The sequence below is a fragment of the Amphiura filiformis genome, chromosome 11 (assembly GCF_039555335.1).
Source record: "Amphiura filiformis chromosome 11, Afil_fr2py, whole genome shotgun sequence".
Lineage (NCBI taxonomy): Eukaryota > Metazoa > Echinodermata > Ophiuroidea > Amphilepidida > Amphiuridae > Amphiura > Amphiura filiformis.
Genome location: NC_092638.1, coordinates 14,192,922 through 14,213,024, shown reverse-complemented (window position 1 = coordinate 14,213,024; position 20,103 = coordinate 14,192,922). Strand labels below are relative to the sequence as shown.

Here is a 20,103-nt window from a genome sequence, read left to right as displayed (position 1 = left end):
TCATGTGTCGTGGTATTGAATAGGGAATATAACGAACCTAGAAGGATCGACTCGAAGAAATACTTTGTCATTTCCAGACATTTTTTTAATCTGTACATAATAAGTAATTACTCTATGTTCGTTTTTATAGAGATTTCGATGAACGACCTTCACGCTAGGTGATCGTAATGAGTCTATGTCCGACGTTGAGCGCTTGAACTTCGAGCGTTGAGCGTTCAAAGGTCGAAGGTTGAAACTTTGAACGTTTGAAGTTTCAAGGTCGAACGTTCAAAGTTTTCGAGTCGAACGTCTGTATCCCTTCTCTGACTACTTACATAAGATATACGAAAAGTGTTTGGCTGGCCTCCACTGACCACACCAAATTTGAACATTTTATCTTTTACTGTACCAAATAATATTTGAAGAGCTTTGTTTCAAAACCCCTTACATCCACTTTTGGCGAAATTGAGTTATTGGCATAATATTATAGTATGGGTAAAGATACACATTTTGGTGGTTGTTTGACCTTCATACTACCTTCCCTTCCGGAGTTATCGCATATTTCCTGTTTGGGAAATCTTAGGGAATTTTCGGAAATCTGAACTTAAAATGAATATAGAATTGTTTTGTTTTAATTTTTTTGATGTATAATGGTAGCCTGGGATGTTCTTTACCTATTAAAACCAAAAGGAACTGTTTTTGGGTCACTATGTTTGAAAAAATCATTTTAATTAACAAAAGGTGTAGCTTCGGAAATACCAAAAAAATGCCATTTTCCCGAATTTAATTAAAAATTTATAATTAAAAAAGTAAATGAGATATTTCAATTTTTCTTTTTGATTTTCAAACAAATGGGCTCAAATTTGATTGCAAAGGTGGTTTCCAGAAAAGGGGTAAATTTATTTTGTTGCAAAACCCCTTACATCCACAAAAGGTGCGAAATAATAAAATAAATAGGAAGGCTTGAAAATTATCCCAAACCTATTCTTTTAGTTTCTATTCATCAACACTTTATCCAACCCCAAATTGAATCAAATCGAACAAGAAATACTTGCACAATTAAAAAAAGCTGTTTTTCTCAAAATGTCAAAAGTGGATGTAAGGGGTTTTGCAACAAAGCTCTTAATTTATCTACCCTGATTTTGAAATTCCAGCTTTTTTCTTCACAATTTCTACATTTTCAAAAATAATTTTGAAAGTTTTTAGAACTGGATTAGCTTGCAAACTTTGTTATATGGTGAGAAATTAACACAGCAAATCGTCACCCTGCTACGATAAATGCCTGATTTAAGACATTTTTTGTAATTTCGAGAACAAAGTACAAAATATGGTTCAAGCATGCATCAGTTTCGTAATCATCCTAATTCGAATTATTCCCTTTAATTTGTATCATTATCATTTTGTCTTGTACAAAGATTGGTGAATAAATATGTTTAAATGCATGATTGAACCATATTTTGTACTCTGTTCACAAAATTACAAAAAAATGACTTGGGCAAAATTGATAATTATAAACAACATTATTTCAAAACATGATGTCACAGTTTACTGTTATTATTATTATGTATATTCTATAGATGAATAAAATAAGGTTATCACTTCAGAGAAATTCATATTGTTCTGACCTTAATTAATAAACAATTGAATTTTCAAAACACCAAATCTCTGGGGGAACTCACTAAAAATGGGTGACGGGGATGTGCGGCCACATTGACCCCCATTTTTCAACTCCCTCTAACCCAATGACCCCCTTTTTTGTTTTACTGAACTCCCTTTCACCCAATGACCCCCTTTTTGTTTTCCTGTCACCAAAAGACCCCCTTTTTTTCATTTTTTTTCTTCAAATTTGTCAAAATTTGTATCAACTTTTATATTTTGATCGAAAAATTTTCCCAGTCTCACTAAATGACTCCCCTTTTTTGGTAAGATTTTCACCAGTCTCACGGAAAGACCCCTTTTTTTGCTAGCTACTCGATCATCTAGGAAGGAAAATAAGAGTAAAGGACCATTCCTGATGGAAATAAATTCCACTTAGAGCAGGTCTAACTCTTTTGTACATACAGACCCTGGAGTTTCAAAGAGCTTGCATTGGCTCTACAGGGTGTCTTTTGCACTCGAAACCACAAAATCGTATCTTCATGGAGTTACGATAATGTAGTTTTGGTTTTTTATTAAAATGGCAATTTTAGAGTTAAGATACTCTTCCCCTGAGCCCTTGTAATGTTGTACACACTTCAACCAATGTGTTTGTGTGCACATTTTAATTAAAACTCTTTTGCAAATTTCTGCTTTAATTTTAATATAAATGCATTATCGGTTTGGAATTATGACATTTACTCATCAGGCCAAAACCTGGTCAGGTCAGGCAAACCTCTAAGGACACTTAAATATTATTTTAACAAGATTAGTACTGATCAATATAAAATAGCTCATTATGCTAATGAAATGAAATGATTAGTTTCCCGTCACACTTTTTTCATTGAAATAGGAGGTCATGATTTCATTATTCATTATTTTGGAAAATGTCATTATTGTCAAAACTTTCATTTACATGGCTATATATTGTGATGAAAGACCATCTCAAAACAGGCATTAATGCTTAGATCATCACAGATATTTTGCATCAGTTTGAGAAAAGATGTGAATTTGTTTTTATTAAAATGCAAAGAAATTTGCAATATTTGTAATCACTAGAAACATGATGAGGTAATCCTTAAATTTCCATTTATTTACCACATCCTCTACCCCTACAACTAAGAAAAAATGCTGATTATGATCAGCAGGGGATGTTAGACATTTTGAGAGTTTCAATTTTGATTATTTCCATCTCAATTTTCAGATAATTGACTTTTTTATAAAACTAATAAAAGTTTTGGTCAAATTGAAAAGGTGATGCGGCCGGGTGACGGGGAACTAATAATATCATTACGTAGGCCTTATCCATAGCAACCTTCTGTCGCTTTGTTACCGAATACCGCTGCAAGTTTGAAAGAAGTAACATTGTTCATAAGACACTACATCTGCAGTGTATACTGGAGTGAAGTTGTAGATCAAATGCTTTCTTTCCTCTTCTTCACTGCTGAATTTATGCGAGTTCTTACGAGCTGTTGGAAACAGTAAAGGAAAGAAACAAATTATTTTCTGTGCACAAACACTGTAAAGATATTGGAATACTTAATGTCGCTAAGCAGAAAATATTACAAGGAGCCAAAATAACAAACAGTCATGTAACTTGATGACATCAGAAATATTTATTATTTGGCAAAAAAAAACCCACATTGTACCGGTATAATTTTAGCCAAAAGCCCCACAAAATGGATCTTCCACAACAATGAAAATGTTCAACTTCAACATAATTAACGTGGTGCCTTCCTCTCTGTTCATGGTCTTTGTCCCCCTCTTTCTGATCTCCATGGCTTCCCTTACTTCTCTCAGGCTGGACCTTCAGACCATAGAGAGGAAGGCACTTATTTCCTAAGACATGTATGTGACCCACTTTTAAAGACTGGAGATAAGACCACACATGACCGGAAGTCAGTTTCCCGGGAAAATGGATCAGATGTTCACATCCTCCGACGAGATGGACGAAATATTAGTATTGAAGTAAAAACTTACTGTTTTTTTCCAGCAAAAAATACCAATTGATTTGAAGTGCAAGCCTGATGAGTGATGAATTTATTCACTGATGTAACACTGATGAGTAAATTTACTAAGATTTGAATTAAATCTCTTACTGGAACTTACTTACTTTTACAACTTATTACATCTGATATACCATCAGTTCACCAACTCACCAACTTGGATGGTCCCAGCTGGTCATGTGGTCAACGTAGCAAGTTGCCTGCCTAAGCTAGCGCTCCAGTAAAAGATTTAATTCAAAACCAGGCCCGTAGCCAGGATTTGTTTTGTGGGGGGTGCTGATTTTGAAAAAGTTGACTTAGGGGAGGGGAATTTTGTGAAAAGTTGACTTTCTTCCTATACTTCTCCGTAGTCCACTTGCCCATTGTGCATACTCTTAAAACTCTGATTTAATTAATGTGTGCACAATTGATAGATTTTCACGTCTGATCTGATCTTTTTAGTCACCGTACTCCCTCTGTTTTTTGGCTTCACAAGTGGACTAATTACTTTGCATTGCAGTTAACATGTTTAACATGGTTGTCTATGGATGAGATTGTCGGATTTCTGGCCTACTAAAATAAAATTGGCCATGATGTATTGCATCTTTAAATGGATCTGGCTTGTGATTGGTCGCCCAGATCTCATTATGGTTTAAATCCTCCGGGCACGAGCCATTACCATTGATAACTACATCGTACGTACACAACTGTGCGGCGCGTGGTGTACTAGGTGTATGAGCGCGTCTTGTACGTCCAGGCTTTGTGCATGCGGTATAATGTTAAATTGGATGGTAAACAACTTATGATTAACAGAGTGTGTTCCCGGTGTGTGTTCCCGGTGTGTGTTAGGGAAGTCCCCGGGCAAAGTCTGGCTCTACATGCAAAGTACATAGTCGATTTTTAACTCGGGCTTTCGCGATTATTAAACTGGTTGATTCTAAAATCAGAATTGTTCAGTATTGAAGTGTCATTATAATATATTGCATTCAATAATATTATAAGCCTTTACTCTCACTAATATATAATTATATAAACTTTTTCATAACCATTTACTAGCATTTTGATAAAAATATCAGTATAATTTCGAGTTCAACTGAATGCGTTCATCGTGATTAATACCATATCTTTATTGATCAAAACTTGACTATGGCATAGTCTACTTTCTTCCCCAAATTTGGACCTTTTTGGACCAAAAAAGCTTTAAAAAATCTGATTTTTTTGGTCGCTACACTCAAAAATTCTTAAATTTTGGAATTTTTTGTATACTTTTGTAAATTTGGGGGGGGGGTGCGTCGCATCCTCCTGGCTTTGTATACTTTTGCAAATTTGGGGGGTGCATCGCATCCTCCTGGCTATGGGCCTGTTCAAAACTTTGTGATTTTAATGACTGAGAATCTTTACTTTTTTTTACTAATTAGTTTACAATAGAACTTACCTTCATTAACAAAGAAGTTAGCAAAGTATTGCACAGCTTGGATGGCTTCTAGTGAATGGTTGAGTCTGAATTCCTTGTGTGGATTCCATTCAAATTGATTCTTCTCAGCATGCCACATAATGGCATATATGGGGTAATTGTAGGCTGGAATGGGAAAAGTATTTGAGTTATTACGTCAATCATGAATTGTGTCTTTTAGGAAACTATTGCTGGGGGAGGGGATTGCAGGTTATAATGTTTTATGTGTGGGGGACTCAGGGTTCGAATTAGGCTGTATCGCATAGCAGTTTGCTCCATATTTTGAAGTAACTGCTACCCAATTTTGCATTTGTATAGCACTTTTTTAGTGCTTTAGTACATGGAAGTATCCTGATTATGATGAATTAGCCAAAAACTGCTACGCAAAATTTTGAAACGAATTCGAACCCTGGTGAGGGTGAAATATAGTAACGCAACCAAAGACAGAAAGATCTGATTTTTAGGCACACAACCGAGGACGTGCTAGCGTGTTGCAAACAACGTAAAAATGCACAAGACCATTTCTCATAGGGTCAAGTCTATAGAGCACACCAAAATATAGAGCTCTACGGTCATGTCTCAGTTGGATAGTAATAACTAAAAAGTCAGATGGGTCCTTGGTTTGGAGCTTAGCTTCAGCTGTGCAAGGTCCTCAGTTAGATAAGAAAAGTTGTAGGCCTTGTATACAGATCTTAACGTATTGTAGGGTCGGCTATGTACAAATGTATGTGTGTTTTAATTAACAAGGTCCAAGGAAATGAAATGCACTTTTCACATTACTGGGGACTCAAGCATTAACTCGGTTATGTTTTAACAAACAGGGCCTTTAACTAGAACTGTTAAAACAGGGCCTTTAACTAGAACTGTTAAAACAGGGCCTTTAACTAGAACTGTTAAAACAGGGCATTTAACTAGAACTGTTAAAACAGGGCCTTTAACTAGAACTGTTAAAACAGGGCCTTTAACTAGAACTGTTAAAACAGGGCCTTTAACTAGAACTGTTAAAACAGGGCATTTAACTAGAACTGTTAAAACAGGGCCTTTAACTAGAACTGTTAAAACAGGGCCTTCAACTAGAACTGTTAAAACAGGGCCTTTAACTAGAACTGTTAAAAACTAGTTATGATGGTTGCATACAATGTCATTGTTTGATATGATAGTGACTCTCTTTTACACACCTTCCATTGTAGAGATGAATTCTACACCATTTTCATCAACATTTGTTGAGAGAATTCTGTAGAAATTCTTCAATTCTTCACTCTTTGTAAAATTCTGGAAAGAAAAATATGGCAATTATTGAAGAACACTATAAAATTCAGTATCACATGTGCATGTTACCAGTTGCACAAAGAAGCAATGGGCACATTTATAGAATTCCTCATATATAGGACCATATCATACATTCATTTATAAACACACCCCTACCCACTTAAAAAAATTGGTTTTTTTACGCCTTATGCATATGGTATGTGTCTTCATATTGATGTCCAATTTTAGTCTTTATCAGATTCCTGACAAATCTGAATTTTGATTAATTTTAGCCTGGGTGTTCTTGTGTGATTCAACAAATCCCTGAAAATTCCATTTTATAAGACTAATTAGTTTGTTTCTAATTGAAAGATAAATGAGCTACTTACTGTTGGTGAAATGCCCCAATGGTGATAATTGAATGTCATGCTGACTGTAGTTAATGTTTTCAAAATCTCATTTGGTATATCCTTCATAAGGTGACTTGATTTATAGTCTGAAATTGTAAAAGTAATTCTCAAGAATTAGGTAGGAACCCAAGTGTTAATTCTTGGGGGGAAGGGGAATCCATCATCATCAGTCGGCTGCGGAGCAGGCGACTACAAGCTTTCTCCAACTATTGGGATCTTGGGCAAGCGAAACAATTTTGTTTGGCTGCAACATCCCTTCAGTATCTCCCAGGAGGTGCTGGACATACTGTAAGTACAGTGTGCGCGGCCGTCCCGGTTTCCTCTTCCCATGTGGTGGTATATAAAGGGCATATTCTTTCACAGGCTCGTCGTCTTCAAGACGCAGTATATGGCCGAGAAATTTGAGTTGATGAATCTTGACTCTGGCGGAGTGGTGTTGGTCAGATTGTAGATGGTTTCATTTGGAATCCGATCCACACGCTTGATGTTTAACATGACTCTTTAGCAAGATGTTGCAAAGGCATTGATTTTGTTTTCCATGTCCTTGTCCTCACACCCGTACAGAAAGACAGTAACACAAGTTGTCTCAAACAGCTTGATTTTTGTTTCGATTGGCAGGGATGGGCTTCTCCAAAGGCGTTCCAGTTTCCAGAAAGCTGCCCAGGCTAGTGTTTTTCTTCTTTTTAGGTGTCCAGCACTAGAGCCCATCTTGGAACCCAAGTACTTAAAGTCTGTGACATGGTTGATGGTACTACCATAAACTTCAAGTGCTGGTTGGGCGTTACAGTTTGCAGTCATATATTCTGTCTTAGGTGCGCTGATGACAAGGCCTAGATCTGCTGCTGCAGTTGCAGTCCTAGTAAGCTGCGACTGGGCCCGGGCTGTGGAAGATTCCAACAGGGCAATATCATCAGCAAAATCCAGGTCATTCAGCATCCTAGCAGGATACCTGCTTGACCGACGTGGGTAGGTAACAATTCCAGCGTCAATTCTAGAAGTTGGTTCTTCAGAAGGTAATCTACCAGGATAATGAACAGGAATGGTGCTAACACATCACCCTGAAGCACTCCAGTTGTTACTTGGAAAGGCTCTGAGATACTTCCATCTACCATAACGGCACTATTGGAGTCCTTGTAGAGCACCTGGATGGCATTTACCACAACCTTTGGTATTCCATATGCCGCAGCACTGAAAACATGACGGACCTGTTGATGGAGTCGAAGGCTTTTTTGAAGTCCACAAAAGTGACGGTTAAGGGAAGTCGGTACTCCTTGAAGCCTTCCATGATCCTCCTCAAAATGTGTATTTGCTGAGCACAGCTGCGACCTGATCTAAAGCCAGCCTGGTTGCTTCTCAGTAGAGGATCAACGTGAGGTCGGATCCTGTTCAAAAGGATCTTGTTGTACACTTTTGCGGCAATGGACATTAGCGAAATACCACGGTAGTTTGTCATGAGAGAGAGGTCGCCTTTTTTTGGTAGAGGAATGATGACATTTGTGACCCATTGACGTGGCGGTGTCAGCGTTGAGAATACTTCCATGCAGAATTTGAGAATCATATCAATCATGCTATCCCCTCCTCCCTGAAGTGCTTCAGCAGTTATAGCACAGTCCAATGCTGCTGCCTTGTTGGTCCTCATGGCTGCTATTGCTTTGACTACTTCTTCACGAGTTGGGGGCTCAGTGATGATAGGAAGATCTTCAACAGCTGGTGCAGGAAGTTCTGAAGCTGCTGTGCCACTGTCGTTGTTAAGGAGTGAGCTAAAATATTCCTTCCATTCTTCAAGCAGTTCATGGTCACTGGTTGGGGCTGTGCCATCCCTCTTTTGACTTTCACCCCTTTCCTTGAGTTCTTCCCAGAAAGCGAGTGTATGATTTTCCAGGTGGTGGTGTAATTCCCCATCTCGTCGGCCAGCTTCAGGTCTTCCATCTGCTTATTGAGGGTAGCAAGCTCGTCAGCTTTATAAGAGTTGTTAAGGCTGGTGTTCAAGTTCCTCCATCTTTCTCTAGCTTGACGAGACTTTGAAATGGAGTACCGCTTTTTGGCTTCATCCCTTTCAAGTTTAAGTCTGATGGTTGAATCTGATACCCAACTTGGCAGTCCGCATGGCTCTTGCTTTCCAATAACTTTGTCAGCAACTTCACGAACCGCTGTCTCATACCTATCAGAGATGGGTGTGGCATCATCCATGCTCAAGACCTGGAATCTGTTTGATAGCTCCAGCTGAAATTCCTCCTTTGTATCAGGATCTTGCAACTTCTTCCAGTTGAATTTTGGTCTCTTGCAAGGTTTTCCTTTGGTTGTTCGCAGACTGGCAGCTAGACGGACACTCACAATACGATGATCGGAGTCCACTTCCACTGAGTTGTATGCTCGACAGTTGCGAAGAGAATTTACCCACTTGCTGTTTATTAGAATGTGATCTAACTGTGCATGGGTTGATCCAGCTGGATGGGTCCAAGTCCAGAGACGGTTCCTGGGTTGGGGGAATCTCATCTGGGCTGGTCTGAGATTGTACTCCTGGCGCTCACCATTGTCATTTGTTGAATCATGGTAACAGTATGGACCAATGACCCAAGGATGGGAAAGATGACTATATCTGCTCCTATTCTGGCATTAAAATCGCCGAGGATGAGATGGATGTTGTGCCTTTTCATACCATCCAGGTGGTCAGATAGTGATGAATAGAATTCCTCCTTGTCAGAAGATGTTGAGCACTCAGTGGGTGCATATACAACAGTGATGCTAAGCTGTGGGTTACCATGGAATGTTAAAAATAGTATCCTCTCGGAAACAGCTTCAACACTCTTAAGACATCTGTGAATGTGCTTGGACATGACCAGACCCACTCCTCCATGTCTTTGCTTGGTAGCAGAACTGCATATTAAAACCCAGTTCCTATCGTCTGACCAAAGTTCATCAGTTGGGCTTGGTGTAATGAGACGATGTTCTTGAATTCCGGCAATATGTCAATACCTGCATCAGCACAGCCCATGAATAGCTGATGGATTTTCCCTTAGCCTTCCCTTGTTGATTAAACAGTACGGACATTATAAGTAGATATTACAAGAGGTTTGAAGGTAGACAGGCGACAATAATCAGGGCCAACAGTTCGTGATGGTGTGCCGAGTTCCCGCTGGTCCGTCATGGAGTCAACAGTAGACTGCCGCTCATCTACCCTCGGTATTTTTGAAGATTTGCTTGTAGTTTTCGTAATCGCGGGTTTTGCTGGGAATTATTTTAGTCCAGTCCCAACAGCTTTACGGGTGATCAGCCCTGTTTCAGCTTCTTTTCTGGACACACAGCAGCCGAGATCTACCAATATGTAGTAGTTCGCCCCTGATCTGGAACATGTTGGCCAGTGTTGGAAGGTTGACCAATGATGACATGTTCAACACCAGCCTAATGACCGTTGAGAAGTAAATCTTCCTCTTCCGCTCTTTGGCCCATGATGAAAATTAGAAGCCATTGAGATAGGCTACTCCAATATGAAGAGAATCACTACCGTCCTTGACCCCTTAGAATACTCAGAAAAATGAAGATGGAGCTTGATGCTCATGGCATGAGACCTTGGAAATAAACTAGCCCTACCAGAAAAACAGCACCTGATCTTACTGCACTGTTCTCCAGCAGTTTAAGGACAAAGTCCGGCCGGAACATAACTCACAAGTGCTCTTGAAAGACCTGGTATTAAACCTAACCAAACAAATGCCATGAACACCAAGATATGAGTAACTAGAAGGAGAAAGAACGGAGCAATATCTCATCATGATTGTGTCGCTGGCTGTACTGTCTACATCGTTAAAAAACAAATGGCCAAGACATTTGAACATACTGGCCGTTGAACCTGATGGTTTCCTCCCCCCTAAAGCTGGCATGTTCGGCAACTGAGCTAGGGCGGCAGAGGGCACTCATTCCCTCACTCTGGTAAAATACCAGACCGGGAACCCCCCCAATATTTTCTCCCGTCCCAGTTTTCCCCACTTTTAACCAAAATTAAAAAAATTTTACTTTTTGCAGCAATTTTCCCCCATGACATTCACTCCCCATGCCCCCCCAAAAAAAAAAGAAATCATGGTGCTGCCACTGAGAGTAAGATAATAGAGTGGTGGATACAATATGTGATCTTGCGTCAGATTCCTACCTTTGCTTATATTGAGGGGATAACTGATATCTATGGCTCTTGTTGAAGTGCGCAAATCTTTGCCAGCTGTTAACATGCTGAGGATCTCAAATCCAAAGCAGCTTCCCCAGATAGGGAAATAATCCCCAGCATCATAACTCTGTGAACAAAAATATCAGTTTGAAATTATTGTTTAAACATAATATTATAGACTGGGATATTCTTGGAATCTTTATAGCACCTGCAACATTGTTATTTAATGCTATTTGAGAGACCACTTTTGTCATTTTTTATGTTTCCTGGTTGTTCATCCGTCCATCATTCCGTCCATCCATCTGAGGTTGTGAGTGCATTTTCTCAGCATTTTTCCTGGAAAGGCGTATAGTGATGTGATTTGGTGGAGGAGTTGCAATTAGCGGTTTCCAAATTAGGTTTTCATCGCAAAATATGATAATTTGGTATAGCTAATTTGCATAAATTTGATTACATTCCCCCCAGCTCCAAGTGAAATTGTACTGGTTAAAATGATGCGTGCCAAGGTTGAGGCATTGCAGCATATGCTTCACGTCTAGAACCGTGCAACTTGAAAACCTCAAAATTCTTCTTTGAATGATGGAGTGCATGCATGAGCTTCCTTCTGATGCAATCATTTAAAGGTATATGCCAAGTATATTGTATGGGTACAATGCAAGCTCATGATCTACAAGCTCGACATGATCTGCATATTGAAGGAAAATAAATCTGTCTGTACATGTACCTACCTTCATTGCCATGTCATAGAAATACCTTGCTGCACGTCCATAACCAGAATCTAAAAGGTCAAGTTGTCCACCACCTGGCAACAGTAATCTGTAAATGGTTTCAAGAAATGAATATTCATTGTTATCAGTGCAGTGACCCCTTTGTAGCTATATAGTCAGAGCAGGTGTGGCATCATGGAGATGTGCCGCAGACTTTCATATGCTGACTTTCTCTATACCTATTTTGTGCTGTTTTCGGAACCAACAGAGAGCACCCAAAATGAGCCCAAATGGGTGCATTGGTCCAACCATTGATATACCAAAATTTCTGAAAAGGTACATCCCCGTATACCTTTACAACCAGGGAGTGACCCCCTCTTGTCATGAGCAATAAATAAAGGTGAATGATAAAGGTGAAGACAAACATGAAATAAAAACCATTAGTGTGGGTGAAATGGTGAATATACAGGTTAATATATAGCTGCATCCCTCTGATAGCAGGCAGATCGTTTCCCAGAAGTCCCCCCCCCCACCTATAGAAAATGAAAACAAACGTTTTTGACATATTCTTTGGCAATTTTGAACCACATTTTTAAACACAAAGAGTGAGGGGGTTATTCTTTAATTGTTTAATGGGTCGATCCAGGCGGACACACACTTGGGTCTAGCCCCTCAAGCTCCCCCAGAATACCCAATAGAGTTGTATTTGACCTAAAGTTAGGGTGAACAAGTGAAGCGCAAGCTGAATTTTGTTTTATGATTGTCCTTCCCTTTCAAAAACCTGAATTTGCTCTTGTTCCAGGTTGCATTCATTAGTAATTGGTCTTCATTGAAAAGTATGAAAGCAATTTTTTAAGCACTTTCCAAGCAGGACAAATAAACTGTAGGCCTATTACATAAAAACTGACAAAAACAAGAAAGAAACACACATACCCATTGACAGAGTTGAATATCTTGTTGTAATACAGTTGTGTTTGATTGACAAGCACTGGCGCCACTCTTGCACCAGCTGACTCTATGTACTTGACATAGGAAGCAGCGAGGTAAGCATCTCCATGCTTTATAAGTTGATCATTCCACTCAGTTTGGGATAATATACCTACATAGAAAAAAGTATCAGTACTGTGGTTGTAGAAATTGCATCATATTATGTTAAGATCATTAAGGGGTCGAGCTGTATTGTCTCAAATATCTCCGAAATGGGAGAAAACTGCAATGTTTGCTGTGAAATTTTGCCTAGCAATATCTATCTCAGGTGCAAAATTTATGGTGCACATGCAAGATTGAAGTCTTTAGATTAATATTTTAGCAATCTTAATATTATTAGTTGATAGGAAATTCTTCAAATATGCCTGTACATATAACGACGCATAACAGCCCACGCAGTTTTTTATAGGTGAACTCTTTTCGAGCAGTCCGTGTTGGACGATGACCCTATCTTTTGCTGAGGTATTTACAGGACCTTGAAATAAGAATTATGATAGATATTTGTGACTTCGGAATGCGACGAAGGCATGTTCGAAGCTCGTCAACATACAAACTTCTACCTGATTTTACAGTCTCGTCGACCACTGTCTGGCGCATGTTATTTTGTTACTCTAAATTCAACAAAATTCCATTTTTTAGGCAAAAGACTTCTGGAGATACCATCCTGCATGTCCGTGTTCGATTTATGGTAATACAATTAACCAATTTTGAAATATCAATATTTTCAGATTCACGGAAGCCATATTTTGTACATTTTCGACAGTAACGAGTTAACGCCAATTTTGGTACAAGTTTGTCAGTTTTGCCGAAGTTATTTATCCGGTTAACTAACGAATATCAAGGTTCATAGGCGAGCTAATAGCGCTATGTTATTATATTACTTTTACTTACGATCTTCATAATGATTCCATTTGAGAACGAATATAACTCCTTATAGGTCTTCAACTTTGTCTTCACACGACTAGCCATATTTGATGGAGTGTTGCCAGGCAAGTCAAAAGCAAATTGGGACAAATCGGCACTAAATATGGCCCGTAACTACATCAACATATCACCCAAATGTCCATGTTATTTAGGGTACAATGTTAATGTAAATACATTGTAATATACAATTTTAAAACATTGTTGAAAATGTTCTAACATGCGTATGCGCGATTCTTTCTCCCGTTTGAGTTTTAATGTATACCTAGTATAAGATATTGACAGTCAATTCATAAGAAGCCCAAAGTTAATACTAACACTGCAGCGCTGGCAATACGACCAATTCTGTAAAACGATCGGGAAAACGATATGACAAGAATCGTTCCGCTTGATTTATCAGGTCTATAAAGGTGACAAAGGAACAGGTCTCTAGTTTGATTCCACAACCATTCAAACCGATCTCATGTTTTATTGTATTATCATGTATTAAAATGAGGATGGCTATGTCATAAATGGACCGGAACAATATAACCGTATACTACCACCTGTGTTGAAGGACAGTTCTAAGATACAGGGTGTTCCAGAATGATCTATACCGTGTTTGAAAAATTAATCAACAGTGTATTTAATTTTAGTACCGGTACATGGAATACAATAGAGAGCTTGCGAAATGACGTTACTTTAACTTTAACTTTAACGTCTAGAGGATTACAGAGGATTATGTATTCAAAACCACCTTGGTTTTGAATACATAATCCTCTATAATCCTCTAGACGTTAAAGTTAAAGTTAAAGTAACGTCATTTCGCAAGCTCTCTAATGACATAAATGTCACCTACTTATTGTGTTACTTTCATTTCAAAAACTTGATTCGTTTTGGCGTGATATTGATATTCTTAAACTGGACAAAATTGCACGTGTGTAACTTACAGCACAGGCTTCATAAGCACCAGACATTGACCTGCTTTATCACTATCGCCCAGACGTAGACGTACTTTGCAATATAGTGTAGAAATCATTCAGTTGTCAAAGGAGATACACCAAATTTGGCACAAATGTAGAGCTTGAAACACTGAATAATTCTTAATATTGATTTAAGTGACCTTTTTCATGTGTTTTCAATATTAGTCCCGATATTTGTGCTGAATTTAAAAAAAAAAATTTTACGATCAATTTTACGCCAAAAATGTAATTTTATAGAGGGTATAACTTGTTTAAGAAAAACTTGCTGCAAATGTAATCTTCACCTTTTCCTAGTTGTGTGTTTGCCAATAGGGACATAAATACATGCTGTGGCACAAGGACGAATCTTCTCTATAATATTTTTATAATAGGCCCCTAAATCAATCTCTGCCGGCATTTCAAATGATGAAACTCATACACCGCAATCATTATTTTCGAAACTGCCGCCAAAGACGACACATGCAGTATTAGGTCAATCAAGCTTAACAAATCCTTTATACCATGCATGCTAGTAATCGATAGATCATAACAAAATTAGCTGCAAAACTTTTTCCAAATAACTTTGTGCTGAACGGTTATTCATTATTTTCATAATAGATTGTATTGTCAAAACTTAAACTTCACCATTGTACGCAATATTCTGTAATTTATTTTAGAAACATTCGATCTTTAAAATCTTAAATTACCAAGAAAGCTAAATATATGTAATATTTAGAACTCAAAACAATACGACTGATAACAATGCTACCTACAAAATTCAACTTTCCCGGTATGGATCTTTCTGGGACACCCATGCAGCTTAAGATGACAGCGAGACAGGTTTCTCTAGATCGATTACACGGCCATTCATACCTATTACCTGTTTTAGGGAACAAAAAAAAAAATCGATAACGTCTTATAAACGAAACCAGTTTCGTGTAAGGGTAGGGGGTAAAAATACTCGATTACGTTTGTACAAAAACATCGGTCTGAAGAATGTGTCATTATTATTATTATGTCAAAATTTCCAACATTTCATTATTACGTTTCTGGCATGGAGGGAGGGGGTCGGCTGAGAAACGAAACTAGTTACGTTTATTGGACGTCATCGATCTTTTGGTTTGTTCCCTTATTGTAACCTTATAGAAGCCATACTTTTCACGCCGTACTGATTACCCTCTGTACGGAATGTTACATCACAATCTTGATCGACTTGACAACAGGCACACCCCGGTACAAATAATTGTAAATGGTGGAAAGTCGTATTTATGACAAAATGATTAAAAAGTGATACTTTTAGGTATTATTCTGTTAGTTTCTGTTTGGCAAATCATAAATACTCACGTGTTTTGGTCAAAATGGCAATAATCTTTTTTCTACCCCTACCCACCTGAAATAGCTAAACACAACCCTTAAATTCACGTCTTGATTGCCACACTTTATTTGAGTAGGTACGCTGATATTAATAATCAAGAAACACTTATCCCTATCCATTTGGGTTTATGCCAAAGACATATTTTTAATTGGCCTATTTAAAATAAATGGACACATTTTAGCTACCGGTACTCAGCCCAGGACTAAGAATAGAGCATCATAGCTTGAAAATTGTGTTGACGATCAGCGAAGCTTGATGCGAGTAAATACTCAGGGGCAGGGGGTTCACTTAGGACATCGAAAAAGGGTCAATTTAAAAGGGCGGGGGGTTCACTTGGGACATCGAAAAAGTGTCAATTTAACCTGCTGGCATCACCGATGTTACACCATTTTATTGTTTTAAGGGCCGTTCATACTACGCCGCAATTGCTTTGCTTTGCGTTGCGTTGCCGTACTGCATCCTACTGCAAAATGCTGCATTGTGATATCACAATAAAGTTAAATACATTTTAACTTGAAATGTGACGAGTTGTCTTGAGTTGCGGCAAAAAGTAATCGATGTATCTGCAACACACCGCGATAATTGCAGCGTAGTATAAACAGACCTTTACACAACTTAAAAGGGCATTTCGTGATCCACAGCCTCATCCCCCCACTTTTCTCAAAAAAAGTTGAGATTTTTATATCACTGGAATACTCTGGCTACATAATGTTTATGTACAAAATATTTCTTGCAGATTAATTCGTTTAGCAAAGATATCGCGAAATTTGAATTTCGTTCTGGTGCACCAGAACGAAATTACAACGTATTGTCTATGGAGCAGTGTAATACACATAATCATGCATAACTCGCAAACGCAAAATCGGAATCAACTGAAATTTTGGGAATATGCTTTTTTCGTGGATACAGTATGTACTGAAAAATGTCAAAAAAGAGGATGCTAGGATCATGAAATACTCCTTTAAGGGGTAAAATTTCAAATATCTTATGCCAAGGGGTGAAATTTGCTACCCCTGAAAATGTCATTAAGGGTTAAATTTTGTAGATACTTTGACAAGCATTGGTACTACCTTAGTATGGGCCTGCAGTAATTTCTATAGTTTTCAGCAGAGAACTTTAGCGGTCTGCCAATTTGGCGCAGTTTATGGCGTATATATGGAAGTATGGTTCTGGATAATTGAATCACGTCATCATCACATCGGCACCTTGTTTGCTGGTCCATCGCGTGACCTAGTTTTTTTTACGCGATAATCAGACCGAGCAGACGAACACCGCTGAAGTAATTTGCTGAATGGTATAGTCAAAACTTGGCTACTGGAACTGGAAAGATACATATAGTAACTATGCCTGGTCAAGCACCCTCACAGACCCGAACGTAGTGAGGGTGCTTGGTACAATGTATATCCGCCATGTTTCAAATACATGGATGGCCAGCATAATGGCCTGCAAATTTAAGCTTTATCTCTCATGCCAGAGGTTAAAATAAAACGATCCCTAACTAATTATCAAAAGATCGTAATTTTAATTTCTTGAAACGCGCCTGCGAAACGATTTGTTTACAAGTAACAATCCTTGTTCCGACACCGATACCGTTCATTCGGCATAATTCGGCTTCATTCGGCAAACCACGTGATCACTCAGGTGAACTAGGATTGGACGATCGATTGCGTTAAATTTTATCCAGGTTACCAGGCCATGCTAATGTCGATACTCGCGTCTTGGAAATATTTTTCAACCACGTTGCAAAATGATCGGAAATACACCATCAAGGCGACTCGATCGGTAAGCATCATTGAAACTAAGCAATATTTAGTATTTCTTTTGATTTTTTCGATAAAATTGTAGTTTACAGTTTTGATTAGTTTGATGAGAGTGGATTTAAAAACCAGTCCACTAGTAGACGTTGTAATTGACAGTTTGACAGTTCCGCCGGAGGATAATGTGAATCCATAAGATGTGGCGATCAATTTCAAAATTAAAATCTTTCCTTTGGGGCGATTTCCATTTCTTGCTATCATTTAACGCTTGAAAGCATCAATACTAAAGATAGGCTATCAGTCGCTTGTGCAGATATATGTTAACATTGGATTCAATTTCTTGTTTATTGTTCACTGTATGGAAAAGCCTGTTCTGTTGTATCTTGTAGGTAGTATTTCCCACGTATAGATAGTATTAACATGGCAGCAGTAACTGAGTAAGCTTAACATTAAAATGAGAAAAAGCAAGACTTCTTACCAATGATGGGTCTATCATTCACCACTGTTCCTCTCGCATCACAATGCAGGAACAAAGCTCCTATTAATATCACCAGGCTGATCACTATCAAATTATCACGTATAATCATGGTAACACTTTCCCTGGCTTCACGTTGTCCTGTCCGATGTCTTGATTTTATTTATTTTGATGACGGGCTGTCTGTAAGGCCAAGTAAAAAAAGAAACAAGTTTCTCGTCCGGACTTTTTTCAAAAAAGGAGGAGGCAGGGCTTTGCTATTTACTATTTTTCAGTTTTTTGCTATTTTTTTCAAGATGGCCGCCATGCTAAATATGGCTGTACAATGTATATTTAATCACCGATATTGTGCTATTTGAGTATACTGATGCAAGTATGACAAAATAAATGATTTGTATCATTTTTAGCCAACTTGCTAAGCATATTTCAAAATTCAGAAACAGTGAAAATGTACATTTGTTCACCTTCACAATATTCGATATACTAAATTTCCTGGTTTACATCGGTTTGAAATAAATACCGAAACCAATACCGAACATTTTTTTTAAAATTTTTAAATGTTTTTCCTACCCTTACACAAACTCTAACCCACCCCCAAACCTTACTACATTATACACCCACCCAAGCCCAACTAACCTTTAACCTAATCCAAAACCCTTGCCCTTACCCCCAAAAGGGAATTAGGGGAGAAATTGATTTCACCCGAAAATCGGACCTATACATGTATTTAATGTTTTAAAATGCATAAATGTGGTAACGTTTTAATTACTTTATTTTGCCTCATTTCATCGAAATTGTTATTTTTATCGCTAACAAAATAAAAGAGAAACCTTTCAAATAATTTTGAAAATTTTAAATTTTTTCCTAAAATTCTAAAATACCAAAAAATACATTCGAGTGCAAAAGCTTTTTTTTCTGGTAAGAATTTTTTTTCTTACATGGAACAGCTTTTTTCTTGCAGGTTAGAAATTTGATAAATAGGTCATCATAATAAAAATGCATGCATGGGCCTATTTATCAAATTTCTAACCTGCAAGAAAAAGCTGTTGAATGTAAGAAAAAAATTCTTAGTTTTTCTTACCCAGAAGAAAAAAGCTTTTGCACTTGAATGTATTTTTTGTGTTTTTTAGAATTTTAGAATTTTTTTTAAATTTCCAAAATGTGAACGGTTTCTCCTTCCTATAATTAGCCATAAAAGTGCCATTTTGATGAGATGAGGCTAAAAATAAAGTAATTGAAACTTACATGCATTTACTAAGTTTAAAAGCTAAATATAGGTCCGATTTTGGGGTAAAATCAATTTCACCCCTAATTCTCTTTGGGGGGTTGGGGCAAGGGTGTTTGGCTAGTTGGGCTTGTATACATGTAGTAAGGTTTGGGATGGGTTAGAGTTTGTGCAAGGGTAGGAAAAACAGTTTAAAAACTTTTGAAATTTTTTTTTTAATTAAAAAAAAAAAAAAAAAAAAATCGATTTTTTTTTTTTTTTTTTTTTTTTGAATAGTAAATAGTAAATAAAAGGAGGCGGCGGCCAAAAAGGAGGCGGGCGGGGACGAGAAACATGTATTTTATTTTACTTGGCCTAACTGTAACATGCCATTTCCGGGTTGATTACGCAATCACAACAGGTATAGCAAGCCAAATGCTCCGTAATTTGAAAAACTAGATTTTCACAGATAGGTCTATGGGGGGGGGCACTTAACTTTAGAAATGACGGGGTATGTGCCTACCAGCGTCGCGAAGTTGGATCCTATCGGTACAAAACGTTGTTTAAAAAAAAAGGGGGTCATCATTGGGTACAAACAAAATAACAGGAGGAAAAGGTTGTCATTGGGTATATTTCAAAAATTGTCCGACGGGTAGAAGTTTAAAAACATCAAGTTTTGAGAGTGTCCGCATTATTTTGTGACATTTTATGATTCTACTAGTATAAAAAGGGGGTCATTGGGTAGCTTCTCGTCCACCTAAAAAAGGGGAGTCTTTGGGTAGCCGCACCTAAAAAAAAGGGGTCATCGGGTATGTTTTCTAACAAAAAGGAGTCATCTGGTATTTTTTGACTTCAAAAAAGGGGGCCTAT

At 37.9% G+C, this 20,103-nt stretch overlaps 1 protein-coding gene across 1 annotated transcript; it reads right to left on the bottom strand.

The window, feature by feature from the left end:
• Window positions 1-1,178: 1,178 nt before the first annotated feature.
• LOC140164391 (gamma-glutamyl hydrolase-like) lies at window positions 1,179-18,212 on the bottom strand. Its single transcript, XM_072187670.1, has 8 exons — window positions 18,033-18,212; window positions 12,507-12,672; window positions 11,595-11,682; window positions 10,855-10,993; window positions 6,690-6,796; window positions 6,231-6,324; window positions 5,035-5,178; window positions 1,179-3,083 (listed from the first exon to the last, which is right to left on the bottom strand). The coding sequence occupies exons 1-8, from the start codon at window positions 18,139-18,141 to the stop codon at window positions 2,944-2,946; spliced, it is 987 nt and encodes a 328-aa protein (XP_072043771.1). The 5' UTR covers window positions 18,142-18,212; the 3' UTR covers window positions 1,179-2,943.
• Between the last annotated feature and the right edge of the window lie 1,891 nt (window positions 18,213-20,103).